The following is a 21,616-nucleotide window of genomic DNA, read 5'->3' as shown; positions in this document are numbered from 1 at the left end:
AAAACTCAGTTAGTGTAGCATAACAGATAGGCTGGGAAGTCAAACTTCATCTAGCTGTGAACAAAAGTCCCGTTAGGACTCTAGGACATATTTGTGATGGTGTACAAGGTGTTTGGCTTAGCTCAGTTTTTTTTGCAAAAGGCATATGAAAGTGCTGCATGTTTATTTTTTTTAAGTTTATATTTCACATGTTTACATATGGACTGCTATGCCTGCTTTCCATTGTGTTTTCTCTTGCCTCTACAGTTTACATGGTATAAACTAGTGTCTTATAAGCCTAAGCAGGTGCTTAAAACCTTCAAAAAATTTTACAAAAATCAAGAGTAAACCTTGGTCCACAATACTTATAATGAACAGAGTGTACCCCGCCCCCAGCTGGGATTGGCTCCAGCCCCCTTGCGACCCGGTTCGGATAAGCGGTATAGAAAATAGATGGATGGATGATTCATTACATAGGTCAGTGGTACTCAAAGTGGGATCTGAAGACCCCACATGAATCCTTCAGAAGGTTTCTTTCTATTTATTTTTTATTTCACTATAATTCCACCCATAAGTAACACAATAACACAATGTATGAGTATTTTGGTCATGGGTTTACAACACTTTCTGTAATAAAACATTTAAAGGCAAAACTCTTATCAGATGGGGGACCCTAGGACAAAATCTTATGAAATGGGCATCCATGGTCTAATTTGTGTCAGTTTAGGGGTCCTCAACGTGAAACCACTGGTATAGATAATAAACCAAAATTGTAATGATGCAGTTCAGTGTCTAACCAATATTTTTGTATTAACAATGACTGCGGATCATGTGAGAGGTCACACATAATTACCAACTCTGCAGCTTTAGGAGCTGTGTAGCATCTTTCAGCTGATTGTTTTGTTTTTACTTACTTTTTGTCTCACACACTGCTCTCATCAACTTTATTTCCAGACACAGAAAGTAACCATTTTCAGTAAAAGCTCTTAGAGCTCATTATGAACTGCACACCTATTACCAAACAGCAGAAGTTAGCTGCTCGCTGGTGAACGCTGTGGAAAATTTAACAGCTAAAGAACCAGATGTTTCCTTCAGGAGTCAGTTGAATTCGAAATAAAGAAGGAAAGAGAAAATCAAGCTTACGTTCATTGCATGGCCAAAACCATGACTCCTACTAAATGTTAATGTTGCTCACTGTCTGTTAGATGTGTGAATAGGCAATTTTTGGTAACCATTTACAGATTGTTGCACTGCCCCCAAGTGGCCAATAAGATCAATTAATACTGGTTCAGGGCCCCATAATTCATAGCTACGCCCCTGCGGGTTGGACTGGCTGTCATAAACGTAATACGCCACTGAGTCATGTCTCCGGTGCGTTTTTGAAGAGACGGCTGTGTGTTATTCAAATTGCGCATTTGAAAATACACGGCAGCCCACTGGCTGCATCGCACAGTCCCAGTCTGAGTCGTGATCTCCCTGCGTGAGCTGCGTGAGTGTCATCTCTGACGTTACCGGGAAACCGCCCACACCGCCCCCCGCCCCCCCCCCCCCCCCTCGGTGACTCGGAGGCTCCCCGGCAGCCGCTCGGTCTGTCAGCGCCAGACACCGCATCTGCCGCGCAACCCCGAGTCCTCACTGGCATGGACACCGGAGGAAAGCGCTGACCATCCGGGAACCATGCCTACTGCCCTCGGTGGCAAAGGGAAACTTTCCGTTGTATGTTTTCTGCTCCGATGCGCATATTCTCAGGTGAGAGGATGCAGGGAGTGAAAAGAATGAAAAGTTGGGTTTATTTTCGTGTGTATGCCTCAGCTAGACGGTTCAATGACAGCGGTCGGGCTTTTAAGTTAAGTCGGTCAGTGGCTTTCTCGCACCGCGCTGGTGCATTTGTAAAGGCACCAATTTATGCATGAAATAGCTTCAGGTTATTTGTTAATAATTACCCTTCTTTTAGTCGGATATTGAAATAAAATAAGGTATTAGTCGCTGCAGAGTCGTGCATTTTGTGCTCTGATCTTCATAAAGTTTCCTTTTGCAGATGAAGTATTCCGATTTTCTTTACAAGCACTCAGAACATTTGGAAGTGCTAAATATAACCTGGAAATGAGCATAACTTCAGTAATTGCAGATACTTTAAGAATGCAACAGGTGGTTAGTAGTGTAGTCAGCTTGCATGCTGCTCGTTGCAGGTGTTGTGATGGGTTGTGGTTTGTTTGGCCCTGAGGGATTTCATTCATCTGGGTATTGCACTAGGGCTGTGATGCTAGTGGGTATGAATGTGTGAAACACATAGTGCATGATAATATTCTAACTAATGGGCCTGCAAGTGTGAACTGGGTAAGCAGGCTTGACTTTTGCCTGTGCACAACCACAGGGCACTAAAAATACTGTCAGTGTTTATGTTTTTTCATTTAGTGCCAGCGGCCTCATAACTGCCTCGTGGCTTTGATAATTTTCACACATAGTGTTTTCCATCCGCAGGCTTAAAGCCCAGCCACTCAGACACTGACCTTAGTGACTCATGCATGCAAGAAGAGGCAGTTTCACACACTCACACGCCCATAAACACATGAATGCGCGCTGCACTACAAACACATTTTCGACGGTGCATACTCATGCTGCACAGATGGCATCAAAGGCAAGAGTGATGCATAGAGGTAAGAAGCAAATCACCAAAATCTAACTCCTGAATTAATACTTGAGCAGCACACTTTCATGCCACTGCAATGAATTTGAATTGTGAGCTGAATTGTGAGAAAGAGTGAAACGTGGGGGAGGGCAGGAGAGAGAGAGAGAGAGAGAGAGCGAGAGAAAGAGAGAGAGGTTGCCAAATGTGGATTGAAACAGAAAGTTGCTTGCAACAGTATCAGCATCCGTCTGATCATCTGCAGCTGTGATTTCTGAGATATGAGTCATCAACGTCCTCTCAACTCTCACAATTACTGCGTGTGTGTGTGTGTGTGTGCGTGTGTGTGTGACTGTGAGGTTTACAGTAAAGGGCTACACTGCAGAGTGAATGTTTGAACAAAAAAGGCGGGAAGCCGAGTGCGGAAGGTGATATTTCTGTGTGTGTGTCTACAGTGAAAGTTTACAAGTTGAGCAAAGACCTGTGAAAGAAATTACAGAGCTTATGCACTTTGTGTGTGAGTGTATGTGCACAGCTATGTTTGCTGCTGAACACGCTTAATTGTGTACTAAACCCGAATTTTAAATGAGCTACAAGCTGAACCAACTTTGCTGTAATTTAGATGCTCCAGTATGATTTGTGTGTGCAGTTAGGAATAAGTTTTCCAGATGCTTGCCTAGTTGATAAATGAAGCAATCTGTTGCACTGAAGGCTTACAAAACTCCCTCTGATTAGCTGTCAGTCGTAACTTCCTGTGACTTTGTCCTCATTTACTCTACACTTCTTTTTGCACAGGTAACAAGAAGCCAACACAACAACTGTGCCAGAGATATTCTGGAGGTAAGGAATGACTAAATCTTTCTTTTTCTTGACAAACCTTGTATTTCTTAGGTATCGTAGTAAGAATAATTGACCGTGAACCTTTGCAGTGATGAGCTTCATCGCTTATTAAATATCTCAAGTCATATTCTGAAGCATTTGCATTTGATTATGCAGGGTTTGAGTCACTGAAGTCTTTATATTCAGTAGTTTGATTACCGTCACTGGTTAGAGGGGAAACACCAGCGGTATCTCACATAGGGTTGCCAATCACAATTATTTTCATTCTAAGTTAATCTGTTGTTTGTTTTTTTCTGACTAATCAATTAATCGTTTACTCTACGAAATGTGAAAAACGTTCGACGAACAGTGAAAACCCCAAACGATTTCATTTGAAATGACATCTTAACATGCGAGAGGCTGGAATCAGAGCGATTACCATGTTGTTATAATGCTATTAAACATAATAGGGCAGTAAATGTTCACACTGGGAAAGATGGAAGCAGAGAATATTTTGTAACTTTGCATGGAAAAAAATAATTGAACAATTCAATTATAACTATAGTAGTCACAGACTCATTTTCTGTCAATCGCCTAATCAGTTAATTGATGCATGATTTTAGCTCCAACCTCACATATCTCTTAGTCTCAGTGGTCTTTTCATGTTCATGCTATGTTGGAGGTTTTACAGTGCAGAGGACGTCCTGTCATGAGTGTGGGACAGGGGGGAGGAGCAGAGGAGAAGAATAGGGACACAGAACGTGGAGTGAAGAAGGGTGGGAGGCAGATAGCAACACATAATGCCCCACCTGGGAGCCTTGTTGTTGCTGGTGGAGGAAAGGGGTGAGGGCTGGTGCTGTGTCCTTGGTGACTGAGGGAGGAGATAATGAAGTGAAAGGATGAGCAGGGAGAGGAAACACTTGGCCTCTGGGGCTTAATGTTGAGAGTGGGAAGAAAGAGGAGGAGAAGGGGAAGAGAAAAGACTTGAGGTCACCTACCAGGCTCATAAAAAAGGGTCCTCTTGTGAACATCTCACAGTGAGTGCGTGAAATGAATACCATTTAGATAAAGACACAGTTTCACGTTTCTGAAAGTGCACTTGTTCACTTTGATGCAGTCAGGAAGATCAGTACCACTCTCATGTCTGTGCGGTAAATGTGAAGCAACAAGCAGCAGTCAGTTAGCTTAGCTTAGCTTAGCTTAGCATGAAGACTGGAAACAGCAACACAGTAAAACAGTAAGAGTAAATGGATTATAACAGCTAGCCTGGCTCTGAGCACCTACCAGCACCTGGTAGCTATCTAGCTAACACGTTATATCTGGTTTATTTAATTTGTATGAAGGCCACCACCACCCCGACTGACCCCACCGGAGATCATTTTAAGCCATTTTGTCATTTTCAGATAGAGCCCAGTTTCCAGTTTTTATGCTAAGCTAAGCTAACTAGCTAGTGACTGTGCCCTTAGATTGCACAGACAGAGCGAGGTATAGATTTTCTCATTCAACTCACAACAATGCAAAAAAAGCACATTTCCAAAAATGTTGTATGACTCTTTTAAGACTTCAACACCTCCAGTTACCAAACAATCTGACGCACACACAAACCCTCAAACATCAGAGCTGATAAAACATGACCTTTTCCAGAGCTTGCTCACTGTTTCGGCAGTCAGGCAGCCCCGTGCCCGCTCTCAATGAATGACTGTTACACATGTATACTGTACTATACACACTGAACCCCCATTCCTCCACATTATGACACAGCTGAGGACCCAGATCATGCTAAAACGGTAGATGAATGGCACAAAATCAGGCCATTTTGTCAGCAACCACAAGGCTTGGTTTGTCTGAGTGTGGCTGCGGGCAACGTAATCAGCAGAGATGATAATCAGAGCCGGAGCAAAGACAGTGTTCTGTAGATGCAGATCTCTCTGCATGTGATGTTTCCTCTCATGTGCCGTGCAGAGAGCGCAAATAAGAAATTGGAGTTAATCTTTCTTGATAGTCCAGGTGTATAATCATGTGCAATCAACACAGACTCTTCCATCTTTGCTCAGGGTGAGGAGTGACATGTGCATGTGCACACATACAGTATGCACAGATAGACACCGACACCCAGCTGCGAGCCTCCACACCATGTATTTGAAATAATTACCTCTGCATAATTTGCAGTGTTTCATTTATCATGTTTTAGTAAATACTGTCATAAACTAAAAAGCTTTTAGAGCACACACACCTCTGCTAAGCCTACATTATCCTCCTCTTTTTTTCCATTTTATATCTCCATTGGGATTTAATCTGCATCAAAAGCACAAGGTAGCAAACAATAACACTGATGGGGAGATGGTGGACATGATTGTTTTTTGGTAAATACCTATAATCCTAAATGGGAATAGTAAGGATTTGTTAAAGGATGGGGTGTGCAGAAATGAGTGTTAGACTAATGACAAAAGAGTTATGGCCATAAAAATGTACCATGCTGCTGTAGCCCCACCAATAGGTGAAATAACATCAACTTTTGCAGGGGGGTTAAGTCTCTCTATGAGCATGTGAAAACTAAATTTGGCTGTCATTTAATTCAACTCTTTAACTACGTTTATGAGATGAATAACTAATCTGCTATGATTACAGCTGACAGTCATTTTAAGTCTTTGTGATGTCAAAAATGATTATGAATTTCAACATCAGCTACCTCAGTTGTAATGTCTTTAAGCTGCTTGTTTTACCTGAAGGGTTCACTTAACAGCGATAAGAAATTTCAAAAAGCAAGAAAACACTGAAGAGGCTGCGACCAGCAAATGTTTGGTGTTTTTCTTTCATAAATGAGTAAAATAAATAATCAGTTGCCAAACTTGTATTTAGTTCATTTTTCTGTGAAATTGCATCTTTAGTCTGCAAATAATTCCACCATTTCTAGTGACCTGAATTATATTAGTCCCCATGCTCCACATTGAACTGCTCTTTGGGTCTGATAACAGCTGACAGGCCACAGCAGTGACTCAACTGAGGGCCCGAAAGTTGACTGTGTAGATAAAGTATCAGTGTTTCCTGCAGGAGCTCGGGGTTGATGGGTGAATGCTTCTTTTAGTTCCTTCCTTCAAAGTTCTTCCTGAAAATGTACAAGTAATTCAATTCTGCAAAGTGATACAACTGCACTATGGTTTTAATGGTTGCGCTGGGGACTGATGGGTTACTTGTTGTGGCCCGAGCCACCTGACGTCTTTCACATTCATCTCCCCAGGGCCGCCCTTCAAGCAACAAATGTTTTGATGAGGTGTCTTATGTTGTAGTTCACTGATTGCACACCTTTCAGACTGCCGCCTTTGAAAATTTCAACAGAAAAGAGATAAATATTTAATGAATGTACTGCTGGTGGCTGCTAAAAAGACTCTTGGCAGGATATGGCTATTACAGGAGAGCCCTACTTTAAATGCATGGATGCAAATTACAATGGACATTTACAAAATGAAGAAGGTGACAGTCTATACCATTCCCTGGCATCTCGTTGCTTTACATAAAAATGATTCCAATGGAGTAATTTGCCTCACGCTGGGAAAAATGGGTAAACTATGTCACGCCCCGCCACAACTGATTTTATTTTCACAAAGATCACGCCGTACTTGTACATAATTTTTCCCTTTGTCTGTTTTTTTCTTTTCTGTATGTGTGTATCTCTGACAAATATTGTTTTGAGCCTTGTGTCAAACATGAATATGTGATATACAATATACATACAATAATGATACTGATGTATCCTCCTGAAGTGGGAAATCATGCATTGCACACTGAGTGATACGCAAAATGCCTGGAGAAAGATACAGCCAAAGATGAATCAAAACAAAATGGTTGCACAGAAATCTTGACACCACGGCAGAACACACTCTGAACCTACACTAGAGGCTGTGGCTGACCTCATATTTCCACCCAGTCACACTCCCCCTGGTGGGGAGGAACTGTGCTCATAACAAGAGTCAGCTGGCAAATGAGGCTCTCTGCACTGTCTGTCTGAGAATGGGAGAGAATTTACTCCTAAATCAAGGAGAAATGAAGAAAGTCCTGATGACAGATTTAGGATGCCTGAGGTTTCTCTATGTGAAGATAATCACTCACAGTGACATCTCACAATTCACCTTTGACCCCTCCACTGCTCTTGCACAGGACATGACTCAGTCCTGGCCGTCCCAGAAAGCCTTAGGGGGTGACCCGGCCCAACGAATCCTCTACAGCCCTAAGGTATGTGGGTGTGTTTATTGTTTATCACTAATATTAAAGAGGAACTCCACTTAGTCACTTTAAAGTCTGGAGGATTCTACAGGATTGAAAATGAAAAAAAAAAAAAATCTGGTGGTGTAGATTTAGAGAGAAGTGCCAGACCTCTGTAGCCCACTCCTCATCTCTGCTTGAGGCTAGGAATTTGAGCTGCCAATAGCAAAACACCAACCAAAATCTCTAACCAAGCTGTCGATGGCCAAGTTGCATTGCGGCTGATGTAGGCACCAGGTTTTCACAAAGAAGAGGACAGTGTGGAATAAAAGAAGGATGATATCTCTGATTCTGCTGCATCAATTTTGGTCCTTTTTTCTGTCTATCGTGAGTCAGACCAAGTTGTACTGTAGTAGTGCAATTCTTTTAACTGTTAGTAAAGATTTTTACACAGATTTTTGTTCTCCCTCTGTCCTAAGGATGCAAAGCAACCAACCACACAACAAAGGCAAAGTAAGTGGTCACTGATAAGTTTGCATATCTGATACATGCAATATTCTACAACTGGTTCTCTATAAGATGTTGAATATATGATTTGTTTTCTGGTATTATTTATGTCCTCTCTCTCTCTGTAAGGTCGGGGGGATGTTCAGCTGCGAATGACCCGACACCCTCACGTGGCACCACACAAATCGTAAGTGAGGAAACATGATCCACTAAAAGGTCAACAAACCTGAACTGAAACTGTGGAACGCACACAGATGATGAACTGCATTACGCACATAACTGTTTCTCTTAACAACTTTTTTAAAATGAATTTATGAACATCACCATCTGGACAGCCACAAGGAAGAGCATTAATCACAGAGAAAGAGAGTGAAGTGCGGTAGATGTATAAGGGTCAGCCAGCTAACAGTGTTTCATGCTATGTAACTTAAGTCAGGTCAAAGGTCAGTTAACAATCCTGAAAGCTGTCAGTGGAGACCGATGTGCTTCTGTTGGTTAACTCTATACATCCTCTTTTTAATGTGAAACACATGCTCAGTAGCTAACTGCATGTCTCACCTTATCACACAGTCGTTGTTATGTAATAACAGTTTTATGATGGTTCACATTTCCAAAGTATTTGGAAAAAGTCAAATTTTCCACAATTTTTGAGCACTGTTCTCATTTTAACTAAAAGGTGTTCAGTGAAGTACATTGGTAATCTTATTCCATACAATGGACATATGAGTAAAATTACATTATTTATTTTGAGAATGATTAGCAGTATGAACTTTGTGACCTATTATTAAATTATTGGTCATCTTAACACCTTACATGTAAACTTTGTTGTGGTTTTAGAAATTATATACCTTTTAAAATCTACAGATTGTCTTTGATATATAACTGGTTAGAAAGCTTTAGCTGAGGTACAAATAAACCATGTCCATACTATATACACACACACACACACACACACAGTGCTGGCACCGTCCTTGTTAAACAGATCAGGTATCCAGCATGATGTGACCTATCCACATTAAATACAGTTTCTTCTTTAATATCATCAAGAAATTCTGTGTTTCTGCTATCATTTACAATCACTCAGTCCATACCATTCCCTGGCATCTCGTTGCTTTACATAAAAATGATTCCAATGATTTTAAATTTAGGAGAGAGAACTTGTGTCCAATCAGCGCTGTGTTCCAGCTGATACCCTGAACTGAAGTATCCAGATCAGTAGTGGTAGAGAAAAACTGGATCAGTCCATCTCTGACTGTGTATTTGTTTACAGCATGCTTGCTGATGACCTCAAGCTGAGCAGTGATGATGATGACACTCAAAGGGTATGTAACACTCTGCCCCTTCCCCCTGAAACCAAGAAAACAAATCACCATGTTGCTTTCAAGATAATATTCTTTAGTAGCAGTTGTGTCCTAAGCTGATCTTCATGCTATTTGCATGCTCGAGGAGGCAGACAGTGTGAGAGGACGGGGGAAGTGTAAGGGAAAGCAAAACAAAGACGATGACTGGAGTGTTTGGCAGCTCCTGTTGAAGGATGCCTGTTTTTCTGGTAGTGTTTAATGGTGTGCTCACACACCCATATGCTGCACAACTGGTATTTGGATAGAATTCCTTTTTTACTGCTAATTATCCAAAGACATCAAGCCGCAGAGGTAACACGTTGAGTGTAGTAAGTTGTTCACTCCGCTACTGCCGTGAATGATAACTTTGTTTTTTGTTTTGCGTCCTTGAAGGCCACTCATGAGCCAGCTTCCTGGGATAGACACAGGTACTTGAATATATTGTGTGTGTATATTGTGTGTGTGTGTATCAAAATATTGTGTGCATTTTTTTTTGAGTGTTTGTCTATAAACATTAAACCATGTGCGTTAAACCGTGTGTGCCATGAATAACAACAATATCTATCTGCCTGTGGGTGTGGGCTCCCCTCGGCTGTGTACCTATGCTGACCCCGCTCTGATGTTTGTGTGTGTGTGTTGACTGACAGCCTGTCAGCACAGCGAGCGCACACACATGGCAGGAGGGTGAGACATTCCAGCTCTGACTCTTCAGGCTCAGACTCCAGTGCCGAGTCGGGCAGCAGTAGTCTTCATTCCCGGAGCCCGAGCCCAGACGTTCACCCCGATCCAGCATCGCCTGCCAACACGCAACCACCGTGCAGCAACAAGGAGGTACCAATGCTGAGCCACACAGCTTCCTCTAACGCTCTCTGTCTTCTCCGTTCATGTCTCGCTTGTCTGTCTCTTCCTCTGTTTGTGTGCCTTTGGGTTAATTCTCTGTAGGGAGTGGTGGCCACGAGGCAGTTGACGGCAGGTGTGGGGAGGGACAGGGGAATGAGGAATGCATCTGAGTTGGAGAGGAGGAGGAGGAGGATGGGGAGGGGGAGGTCGAGGGGCAGGGGTAGCTTTGGGAATTAGTGCCTGGGTGTCATGTCAACAGGCTGAGTCTTAAAGAGGAAAGCCCTCAGGAGGTGGAAGTCATCAAGACTTGGGTTCATGTTGACATCTACAACTAGAGTTACTCACTTTTTCAAAACAACATCTCAGGGGAGAATGAGTCCAGCTTGCATGTCATTGTCTCAGATAACTATTGAATGGGTGATTTTAGTGCTGTGGTGTAGAGCATTGTAGGTATTATGGGCTTTTAGAGGTGAAGGGTGTTGTGGGGGTTTGTTTGAGACGTGTGCTAGGTGGGGAATGAAAGAGAAACCTGCTTCTCTTCTATGAATGAAAGCCCCTGTGAGACATAGCGGACTGTATCACTAAACATGCGCCGCATTGGGCCCCTATAGAGAGGTAGGCAGTGGAGTGTGTGTGTGTGTTTTTTGGAGGGGGAGGGGGGAGGGGTGTACACCATGTGTTTTTCATTTATGTGGAGTGTTTGAGTGTCTCCCAGGGAAGAGATGGGGGTTGGAGTTCTGGACGCAGCAAATCCAGAGTTCCAGGTAGTTAGAGAAAGAGGGAGGGACAGAAAAAAAAAAAGGAGGGAGGGCAGCCGAGACGGTACAAGAGATGCAGTGTCTTCTCTGGAAAGAGGGCGAGGGATATGGGGAAGGAAGGGAGGGGGGTCACTGTTTGACTTGAGGAGTAGAGGTTTAATTTAGCTCCTGGTCAGCTAAGAGAGCAAAAGAGAACGTGAGAGAGAGAAAGAAGCTTGCTCTCCAGCTGTGAGTACCCTCTCTATTTTTTTTTTTTTTTTTTTTTTTTATTCGAGCAAAAACTCCTGCTTTCTCTTGTGCTCTTCACATTCTTACAGTTACGAAGCCAGTTGTTAAGCAAACATTAAGTGAGTCATTTGACATAATTGGATGGGGGGTTGAGCTACTGTAAGCACAGATGTGGACTGTGAGACTATGTAGTAAGTAAGCTATTTGAAAGAGGTCATAATGCTGGTTTAACTTTTTATTGAACCAAGTTTTTAGGTGTGAGTCATATTCCTGATTTTTCATTTCGAGTTGCACTAGTTTCAATAGCAGCTGAGTCAATGAGGTGGAGTTAACTTGGTGCATTTGAAATGGCTCTATTGGAATGTGCAGATGTTGTAGTGTCTGCACAATTGTATGAGATATGATTAAATATAACATTAAGTGATGCTTCATTCTCTGCTTGCACCTTATCTCTTAACTAGTAAATGAAAAGACATGTGTACAGTGGTGAAATGTAATAACCTACATTTACTCATGTATTGTACTTAAGTGCAGTTTTGAGGTACTTTACTTGAGAATTTCCATTTTCTGCCATACATAGTCAGACATAGTTCCCTACATTTATATTTAAGACCATACGTTACTAGTTACTGTTCTAATATTTTTTCACTTTCAATGTCATTACCAACTTTTAAAATATGAAGCACATGTTCCCTGCAAAAAAATCACCTCGTATTTGTATAAATATAATTGAGTCCCAACCCCTTATTTTCATGTGTAAAAATCTACCAGTGCAGGATGAATATTTTTGCATTTTTCCCATGCAGATTTCCTGAAATCAAGTTTCAGTATTTATAATTTTATTACATAGACACATCTTAGACTTTCTTGTTTTTAAGATGCAGTCAGATCTTTAGACAGTTTCATTTGAATTAAAAATGGGTTCACTTACCTTTACCACACTAACAGATTGTTTTAGGAACAGGAGGAGTTGTCTTTATAAATCGGGGCTTTTGAACTGTTAGAGACTGAACGGTCCAATACGATATGAAGTTGTTGAGATTAGCTGCTTTTCAACCAGATGCAGTAGTAAAATTCAACTTAACATATTTATACATCAGCAATAATAATCCAGTAATACAATATCTATAAAACTATGAAATGGAAAATTGTCCTGTATCTTTACTTTTGATACTTGATAAGCAAGTTCTGTTGAAAATACTTGACTCAGATTTTTAATGTGGGACTTGGTAATATAGTACTTCTACATTATTGTATTATTACTATTACTTTAGAAAAGGATCTACCTAGACTTCTTCCACCACTGCAAGTGTGTGTGTTAACCTTCTATATTTCATTTTAAATAGATCTAGTTTATTAATGATTACTATTTGTAACTTGTGTCTCTCTTTTTCTGTGCTTTCTTGAGACTGATCATCCCTCTGCTGCCCAGTGGCAGTTGGATAAATGGCTAAAGAAGTCCCGGAAAAAATCTGCCGGCAGTGAACAGCTTCCTTCCCAGAGCGCTACAGGACGCCTGTCCTCTCCCCACACCCAGCGAGCCCCTTCCCCAGCCAGGTCCTGGGACAGCAATCAGGAATACAGCCCTAGTCAAAGCCCTATTCCCAGCCCACAGTTCAATTACAGCCACAACAATAGCCCCCTACCTAGCCCTGGTTACAGCTACTGCCCTAGCCCATTCCCCAGCACATGTCCAAGTCCCAGCCCTAGCCCGAGGCACAGCCCCATCCCCAGTCCGGAACTAATTGTTTGCCCCAGTCCATTTGGCAGCCCAAGAGGCAGCCGTAGCCCAAGCCCTATACCTAGAGATCCTCCAAAAAGCCCAAGTCCCAGCTTACCTCCTTCTTCAAGGATTCGTCACTACCCTGAGGTTCAGAGTCAGAACCAAACGCAGCCTAGCCTAACTACAAATTCACACAGGACAAAAATTAGGCCATGGATTGCCCCGTTGTCTAACACTGACACCAAGAAGAAGTCCACAAATAGTAGTCATCCTCAGCCAACTCATCAGCACAGACCCAAGACTCAAACCACACAGGACCAAGACCAAAGCCAAAGCAAATCCAAGGCCTCTGCTGTTTTAAACTTGAACCAGAGTCACAACCACAAATCCAGACCCAAGTCTACCTTTCAACCAAATTCGAAACAGCTCTCAGAAGCTCCCAAAGCCAAGCACGCATTACATTTTGAGCAAATCCAGGGTAGCAGATCCCGCCACAGCTCCAACCATAAGCCCAGGCCTCCGTTTCAACAAAGCCCCACAAGAGCAAAGCACTTAGTTCCTGCTAGTCGTGAAGCCAATGCCTGTCACAGTACTTATTCCCAATCTACCTCTAAAGCTGCTAGTAATTCCAGTAGTGTATTGAACTCTAGGGCTAGTCCTAGCCTAAAAGTTAGGCCCAAGGCGTGGGAGGCTATAGTGCCAACTCCTGCGCATGTTAATCCCACAAAAACATCACAGAAGAAAACCCAAAATAAGGATCAACAGGTAGACCACAGGGGAGATCATCTGACCCACGCAGAGGGGAGAAAACACGAGAGAAGAGAGGACAAACATAGGGAAAAACAGCAGGGAAAACAGGAGAGAAAGGAAGACAGGAGGCTGGCGGAGGAGCAGCTACTGAGACGTCCCTGGATCCAGAGTTCAGCGGAAGAAGAGGAGGAGGAGGAGGAGGAGAAGGAGGAGGAGGAGGAGGAGGAGGAGGGAGTGATAGAAAGGCAGAGGAGGAGAGAGGAGACAGCAAAAGGGGAAAACAGGAGGAGGAGGGAGCAGCAACATAGACGTGAATGGCAAACAGTCCAAACCAAACAGAGACTGTCTACCAACACCAAGCGACACCACCTTAAAGAGGACTCACACCACCAGGGGAGGACAAAAAAGGGCGGGAAAAGTGACGAGGGGAGAGTGTTACAGCCAGACCCTTCACCCCTTCCATCACGTTCCCCAACTCCTCGTAGGCCATCCTCCTCATCCTCTTCTTCTTCCTCGTCAAATTCTAATTCAGATTCAGAATCTGAACATCAGGCCCCAATCACCAAGGTCCCAGCAGATTCTACCTCCCACAAGGGACTCACCAAGAGAGGGCAGCAAGGCCCTGGCAGACCTGACAGCAGGCCGAAGGTGGTGCACCCCAGAGGACCCAACTCAGCTAATCCAAGTGAGGGGCAGCAGAGTGAGGGGACGCAAAAACTCTATACCCTTGTCCCTTTTGGGCGAGGTGACCAGGCCACAGTGTCCTCCCACCGAGGGCTTAGAAATCTGGTGGTGCAGATAGACCTCTGCCTTCTCAAAAGGGTCCCTGACAGCACTACTAATTCCCCTGTTAAAAAACCTTTCTCCTGTCCCTCGTCCTCTTCATCAACCAAGGACAAACAAAGAGAGGCTATGAAACACCTGTTTACACCTGAGACAGTGACAAAAGACAGCAAAAGGAAACGCAAGGTAGACAACGTGTACTCTATGTTTACGTTTCCTCTCTGTTGAAATTTGTCCCTGTTCATATTTTAATGCATGAATATGAGGCAGAAAGCATTCATATAGGCATGTTTTTCAAAGCGTGCGTATGTGTGTTTGTGTGTGACCAGCTCGAGAATGGTGAGTCATTCAGAGAAACCAAGAGGAGTCTATCTCATGCGAGTGATCTCGCAGGTCGCACAGAGTCATCTGCCCACACAACTGAGTGCAACATTGTGACTGAGACCACACACAATGGGTAAGAAAACACCACACACACCATTTTTTCTCATACACATACGTACAATAATACTGTATGCACAAATTATGTACATATGCATATGTATTTATATATACACACACTTATATATATATATATATATATATATACATATGTATTTCAATCCCACCTTATGTGCATTTGCATTGATGCACATGTGGGTGTGTGTGTACTTGCAGGTACTTGGAGGAATACTTAGACAGCAAAAGGCCACTGTCTCCCCTGTCTCCATTGGCCGTCAGCCCGGAGTCCACCAAGCCTCCCGCCAAAACAAAGACATCAGAGCAGCATAACATCCAGACCCACAAGAACAGAGACAAGAATAGAGATTCTGCCGTAAAGGTAATACCAAACAACTCCTTATTAAGATAATCCCCACTCAGTTGGTTCAAACATTTTAATTTAATACACCTCTTTTTAAACCTGTACACTCAGCCCAAGATGGAGGTGGAATGTGTAAAAGTGTCAAGACAGCCCCAGCCCTCGTGCGAGTCCTGGAGTCTTACAGGACACAGGGGTACCGTGCCTAACCATGACACGTGAGCAAACCTATGTAGTTCACACAGTGCATCACTGCATAGTCCACACTGGTTGTTGTTTGTCAGATAAAGACACATGGTTATTGTGACTTACTGAGAGAATTAAACACTTTCACTGTACTTTATTTTTCTGCATTTTTGTTCATCTTTCTAGGCCACACCACGCTGAGTACTACTTGCATGAAGCTAAAAGGATGAAGCATCGTGCAGACGCAATGGTGAGTCGTTGATCTTTGATTGAATATAAATTGTCCAGAGTGAAGCAAAATTGCGATGTTGTACCAGTTTATCAACAGTTTTATCTGTTGAATCTGTTCAGTAACTAAGCAAGCAAAACTGTAATTACGTAGCACCTCTGTTTCCCTGGAGGATACAAAGAAAGACATGTGATATACAGTACTGTAGGTGTATATCGTCTACAGCATATGTATACATTGTGCTTTGATCAATCAAAAGGCCTGTGTCAGTTTACTTAACATTTTCAACGGATTCATATTGGATAAATAAGTCAGAGAGGTACTGTATAGAAAAGGCCACTTATAATAGGTGTAAAGGTTTAGAAGAGTAAAACGTAAAGTATGTTTTTGTAATCAACTAGCTGGCCCATAGTCTTTTCAGGAAGACTAATGGGGACACCGCACACATTTCCTGCCACAGGGATTGTAGAGATATTGGACTACCAGATTGGAGGTCCAGGACTTGTTTAGCCTAGCTTAGCACAAAGACTGGAACCAAGGAAACAGCTAAAAAAAAACAGCTCAAAAAATGTTCTTGAATACATACACATTTGTTTAGAATTAGAAATACATACAAAATAGTTTGTTGATGGGGACTACCCCCATTTGTAAAATTTGAATTGTACATTGTAACTCAGTCACACAACGTTCCCAACACAAAACATTGGCAAAAAATCAAACACATAATTTCTTAAGCTCATCTCTAACGGTGGGTCGCGTCTTCAAAGATATTATTGTTGTCTGAAAGATATCTGCTGTCGGTTCAGAAGGAAAAATATTTACTCATGGAGAAACCAAAGTGTCATCCTCTGCCGGGTCTGGCATATGGCAGGGCAGCTGACTTAACATATGTAAATGAAGAAGAAGAGCAGAGCCACACAGCTGATAGAAAGCACCATTGATAGAGCTGCATCAGCCATTTCTAAGCTAGGCTAAGCCTGTCCAGTTAAAGACCTTCCCAGCCAATTCTTGCTTGTGTTAGACACTTAAGACTGAATTATTAAAGTACTCCTTTAAAATTTACTCCCATCTTTGGCAATTTTGGTTTTTCTTTCAGGTGGACAAGCTGGGGAAGGCTGTGAACTATGTTGACGCTGCTCTCTCCTTCATGGAATGTGGGAAAGCAATGGAAGAAGGGCCACTCGAGGCAAAATCTCCATATACTATGTACTCAGAGACTGTGGAGCTTATTAGGTAAATTAGACATCATTGTGAAAACAGAAGTTATTTGGATTTGAACATAAAGAAAACAGACACATACATATATAGAACTGCAGCTCCATTGTTAACAGTCCTGTGTCTTAAGGTATGCAATGAGGCTGAAGAGCCACTCTGGCCCTGGGGCAAGACAGGAAGACAAACAGCTGGCGGTTCTGTGGTGCGTATGTCATCTCCTCTGTTTATGCCACATCTATCACTGTGCTGAAGGACCTGCATTTTCAGTATGATTTGTTGTCCGTCTTGAGTCTCTTTGACTTGCGTTTGTGTGCCCACAGTTTCCGATGCCTTGCCTTACTTTACTGGCAGATGTTTCGTTTGAAGAAGGACCATGCACTGAAATACTCCAAAGTGCTGCTGGACTATTTTAAGGTACATCAAAAACAAGTCAGATTTACCATTTACACAGAGACATTTACATAGATTTCTGGACAGTGTTTGTTAGAATGTAAACATCAGTTTAACTTTTAGCCTCATTTATGTTGTCATTACAGAGTTCTCCCAAAGTGCCTACTACACCACCATGTTGGAATGACTCTGGGAAGTAGGTGGATAATAACTTTTTTTCATAGCCTTTCTGTTCAATCCATTTGCTTCCATTCCATCCACTGAAACATCATTGATCACCGTAACTCTCTTGTACATGTGTTTTCAATGTCAGAGGTGCAGGAGGACCGCCTTCTTCGCTCTCACCCAATGCCAAACACCTTGGACGGGGTTCACATGGGGGCAGCACCTCCCCCTCGCTCATAAGCATTCCTCAACGTATCCACCAGATGGCAGCCAATCACCTTAACATAACTAACAGTGTCTTGTACAGCTATGAGTACTGGGAGGTGGCTGACAACCTTGCAAAGGAGAATAAAGGTATGCATGCTCCTCATAAGCCGTGCTTAGACCTGGTATTAATGTCTATCTCAAGTGATCCGATCACAAGTGGACAGCTCTACATACAGGTGTGAACACCCAGGGCGTATATGGGATCTGATCGCTCAGACCACATTCGAAGGTGGTGTGGGTCAGATGTGCAGTGTAAACGGAAATGCGTCCTGGGTCACACTGAAGGACCGCCTGCCCTTCTACAACAGTCAAAATAGTCCTGCCACAGTTTTAATGGTGAACTGAAAATATTTCACTATTTCAAATAGCCAAACCCCTATTTCACTGCAGAGCTGTGTGAACCGCATTGATTCGCTCAATCCCTCCGTTCCTCACTCTTTCTCTCTCTCTCAAACACACACACAAGCACAAGCACAAGCACATTGACGGTGGAGCTGTCTGTCGGATTGGCTAAGAACAACAACACAGACATGTTTACTTGCATATAAAGTGTGGAAGCGAGATCCGATCACAAGTGGTCACTCAAGATGCATGTAAAGATGCATTTTAAAGCCACGTGTGAACTGATGTATTTAGAGCTCTCCACTTGTGATTGGATCACTGAAGATACATTTTATTGCCAGGTCTGTTGACTGCATGTGTATAATGTGTATAATGTTTGACCACCCATAACAGAAGAGTTTTAAGAGCATTTTCCCTCCCTTTCTCATCACAGAGTTCTTCAATTACTTGAATACTTTGTCTGGGCCACTGACTCTTCACAGTAGCATCGCTCACACAGTCCAATACACCAGACAGGCTCTTCAGTGGATACGCATTAGTGCCAAACTTAACTAAGAGGGAGGGATTTACCTTTACCTGCTCACTGGATCTCTCATTTACTGAAGAGGAGAGAAAAACTCTATGCAGCTGACAGGACAGTACCGACGCCTACTGTGCTGTGTGAAAAGAAGTTGGATAAAATCCTATGGAGCCTGACATCCGTCATCCTCATAGAAAGTGGCGATGCTCATCATCAGGGCCTTACTGTGTGCAAAGCCTTCTGAAGGTGCAAACTTTGTACATCTCACAGAATTACTACACGCACCTTCTTCCTCATCAATGGATTAATCTGAAGAGTTGTGTGCGCCGTGGATTTGAAGTCTCTAATCATTTGCCAAATGTCCCTTGGGATCTCAAAGAACTCATACAAAGCCTTTTTCATACCTTGGAATTCATTGTTATCCCGCGGACTGTTTCTCTGAGGCTAAAAAAGGAGAAGATGCTAAAAAAGACCAACCAATCATATACCACTTTCTCCAAAGTACAACACTTGTCTGCGTTTTTGCTAATGAAGGTTTAAATGACTATTTTAAAATCTCTGATATTTTCACTTTAATGTGTTTTTACTGTGCAATATTTGATGGATTATCAGTTTTTAGAGAAAAAGGTGAAAATACAAGAGAATAATAAAATGTTGGTGAGTCTAGATGCCAACATTAAAAGTTGCAAAAATTATTTTTGGCTTTTTTTTTTTGAGTGTGTGGTTATGTAATTGAATGAAAAATGAAGTTGAAGAGGTCATCCAGACTGGGAGTATTCATTTTACATTTCCAGGTTCTAGACTTATGGGCTTGAGACAAAAGGAGAAGGTGTGCTTCCAGCATGAGTGACACAGGAAACATAGCATCACTATCTCGGTGATGATTACAATCTCATCTGTGGGTCAAAACATTCTTCTAAACATCACCCAATGAAACACTTTCCAAATCAACTGGACTGCATTTTTTAAACAACTTGAATCACTTAACAAATAAAAGACGTGGGTGGACAACAGATGTTATCAGGTTTACAATCTCAACTCGGCACCTGTTACTGTTCTGCTTGAAGAAAGTTCTCCATCCACTTAAATAAGGCTGCATTAGTTTTAGTTAGGTGTACCAATAAACTGGCAACCGAGTGTAGGTGTACGCATACAGTAAGCTAATTTTTGATTCTCTGACTTTTGTATAATATCTGATAATTACTCGTGGATAAGGATGCCCTCTATACATACTGATCCCATCCCTATTTTTGAGAAGCTCAATGAGCATCTCACTGAATATTCTGCTCTTATTTTCTCACCGTGTCCATTTTTAAATTTCATGATAGTGATAATAACATGCTTTTTTAATTATTCATGCAATCATGTGGTGATGCATTTGTCTTGATAGACTGATTGTCTTGATTTGTCCTATAGGTTGTTTCTGTCCTACTGTGGCTGTCTAGCTGACGCTGACACACACACACACACACACACACACACACACACACCAGCTAGGTGTGAGTGACTGTGTGTGATTCAGACTCATTAGTCAGTCCAGTTGTGCTCTCTTACACACACACACTCTGACTCTCCCATCACTGCATCTATAGGCCTACTTCCTGCTGCACAAACACAGAAGTCACACATGAAACTTCAGCATTCGGTGTCTGGTACCATAGCAACAGAGAACAACCAATAAGGGGGCGCTTCAGGACACAACAAGCCTTTGGGTCAATAGCATCCTAGTTTCTGTGATTTTATGAAACTAATCCAGCATTGGACTAAGATCTACTTTACTCTGGTGCCTTTTACTGAAATGAGCCAGTCAATTAAATTAAAATTAATTAATCCAGTCTTGATTGATCTCAAAAAGCAGATAAACCAAGTGTCAAATTAGCCCACATCAGATGAGCCATAAGAAACAAATCAGGGAAAAAATGAAATAAATAAGGATACATATATATATATATACATATATATATATATATATATATATATGTATATATATATATATATATATACACATATATACACACACAGTTTGTGCTTTTCTGCTGCTGTGGCTCAGTGACCTTATTTCACTGCATGATAATTGAACCCATTCGTTGAGCAGCTGAATGACGTGAAAATGCAAAGAAGTCATAAGTCGTGCAGTTTTTTAAATTATTTCTCTGCCTATAGGCTCCGGGAGTGTTATCGTCACAGTGGGAGGTTGCCGGAGCGGACCACCACGTCCACGGCCCGCCGCCCGGCTCATCCGGCACATGTCTCTGCGTCACGGCCGATGTGAGCCGGGCCGTCTGAGGACAACCGTGCCCGGGGCCAGACAGTACACACGGCAGCAAATAAATAAATAAATAAATAAATAAATGAAATCCTAGACTTCTCTCGGTCTACTGTCTCAGTTGACAGTGTGGGCGCATTAGCCCACTGCACTGGTTTAGATCACAGGTTTTCTGAGGTGAAGTCTGTCAGTGCGTCAAAAAGCTTCAGAGCCAGCGGCTCAATCCTCCGTGTCGAAACCGATGAGTAACCCGGTGTGAAAGTGTGGTCGGGTGGTTTGAAAACTGTACACAGCTCTTAGACAGTCAATTCAGATGCCATGGACTCGGTTGCCCGCACAGCGGCGGCATTACGGCACAACTTGAAGCTAAAAGCAAGAAGCCGGGGACGAGCTGAATCAAGCTGGATAAGAAAAGGCCGGGAAACCGGAAGTGGAGCGTATTACTTTTTCAAAAATAAAATACAGTTGGTCTTAGGTCTTAGACAAGTGGGTTTGGTCAGACCAAATTGATAAGAAGAAACGAAAACATATGTACAAAGACATATATAACATAAGTTACATTTTGTTTTGGTTTTGATTAATCTAAAAACAACAACAAATAATTATAAATACAGAATAATTACAATTGAGTACAATTTGTTAGTACTTGTATTTGTGATAACAGCAGTATTGAGGCTAACCCAA

The 21,616-nt window shown here is 42.3% G+C and overlaps 1 protein-coding gene across 2 annotated transcripts; it reads left to right on the top strand.

Moving 5' to 3' along the window:
* Positions 1 to 935: 935 nt before the first annotated feature.
* aff3 (AF4/FMR2 family, member 3) lies at positions 936 to 21,023 on the top strand. 2 transcript variants are annotated; one of them, XM_071477847.1, is made up of 19 exons: positions 936 to 1,728; positions 3,401 to 3,445; positions 7,580 to 7,654; positions 8,104 to 8,137; positions 8,261 to 8,318; positions 9,402 to 9,453; positions 9,865 to 9,899; positions 10,119 to 10,302; positions 12,706 to 14,739; positions 14,883 to 15,010; positions 15,211 to 15,373; positions 15,467 to 15,570; positions 15,725 to 15,788; positions 16,864 to 17,000; positions 17,113 to 17,184; positions 17,303 to 17,396; positions 17,519 to 17,568; positions 17,686 to 17,891; positions 20,830 to 21,023. In XM_071477847.1, exons 1-19 carry the CDS (start codon positions 1,657 to 1,659, stop codon positions 21,003 to 21,005), a joined length of 3,783 nt encoding a protein of 1,260 aa, XP_071333948.1. In that variant the 5' UTR covers positions 936 to 1,656; the 3' UTR covers positions 21,006 to 21,023. The 2 variants fall into 2 exon arrangements, with proteins under 2 accessions (XP_071333948.1, XP_071333959.1); XM_071477858.1 differs by lacking the exon at positions 20,830 to 21,023 and adding an exon at positions 18,580 to 19,431 and having other exon boundaries at positions 973 to 1,728.
* The last annotated feature ends 593 nt before the right edge of the window (positions 21,024 to 21,616 follow it).

Source organism: Trachinotus anak, unplaced genomic scaffold, assembly GCF_046630095.1.
Source record: "Trachinotus anak isolate AG129_WGS33_773 ecotype Australia unplaced genomic scaffold, CSIRO_AGI_Tana_v1 ptg000001l, whole genome shotgun sequence".
Taxonomy (NCBI): domain Eukaryota; kingdom Metazoa; phylum Chordata; class Actinopteri; order Carangiformes; family Carangidae; genus Trachinotus; species Trachinotus anak.
The sequence above is the reverse complement of the archived record's forward strand: the minus strand, read 5'-3'. Positions and strand labels throughout refer to the sequence as shown.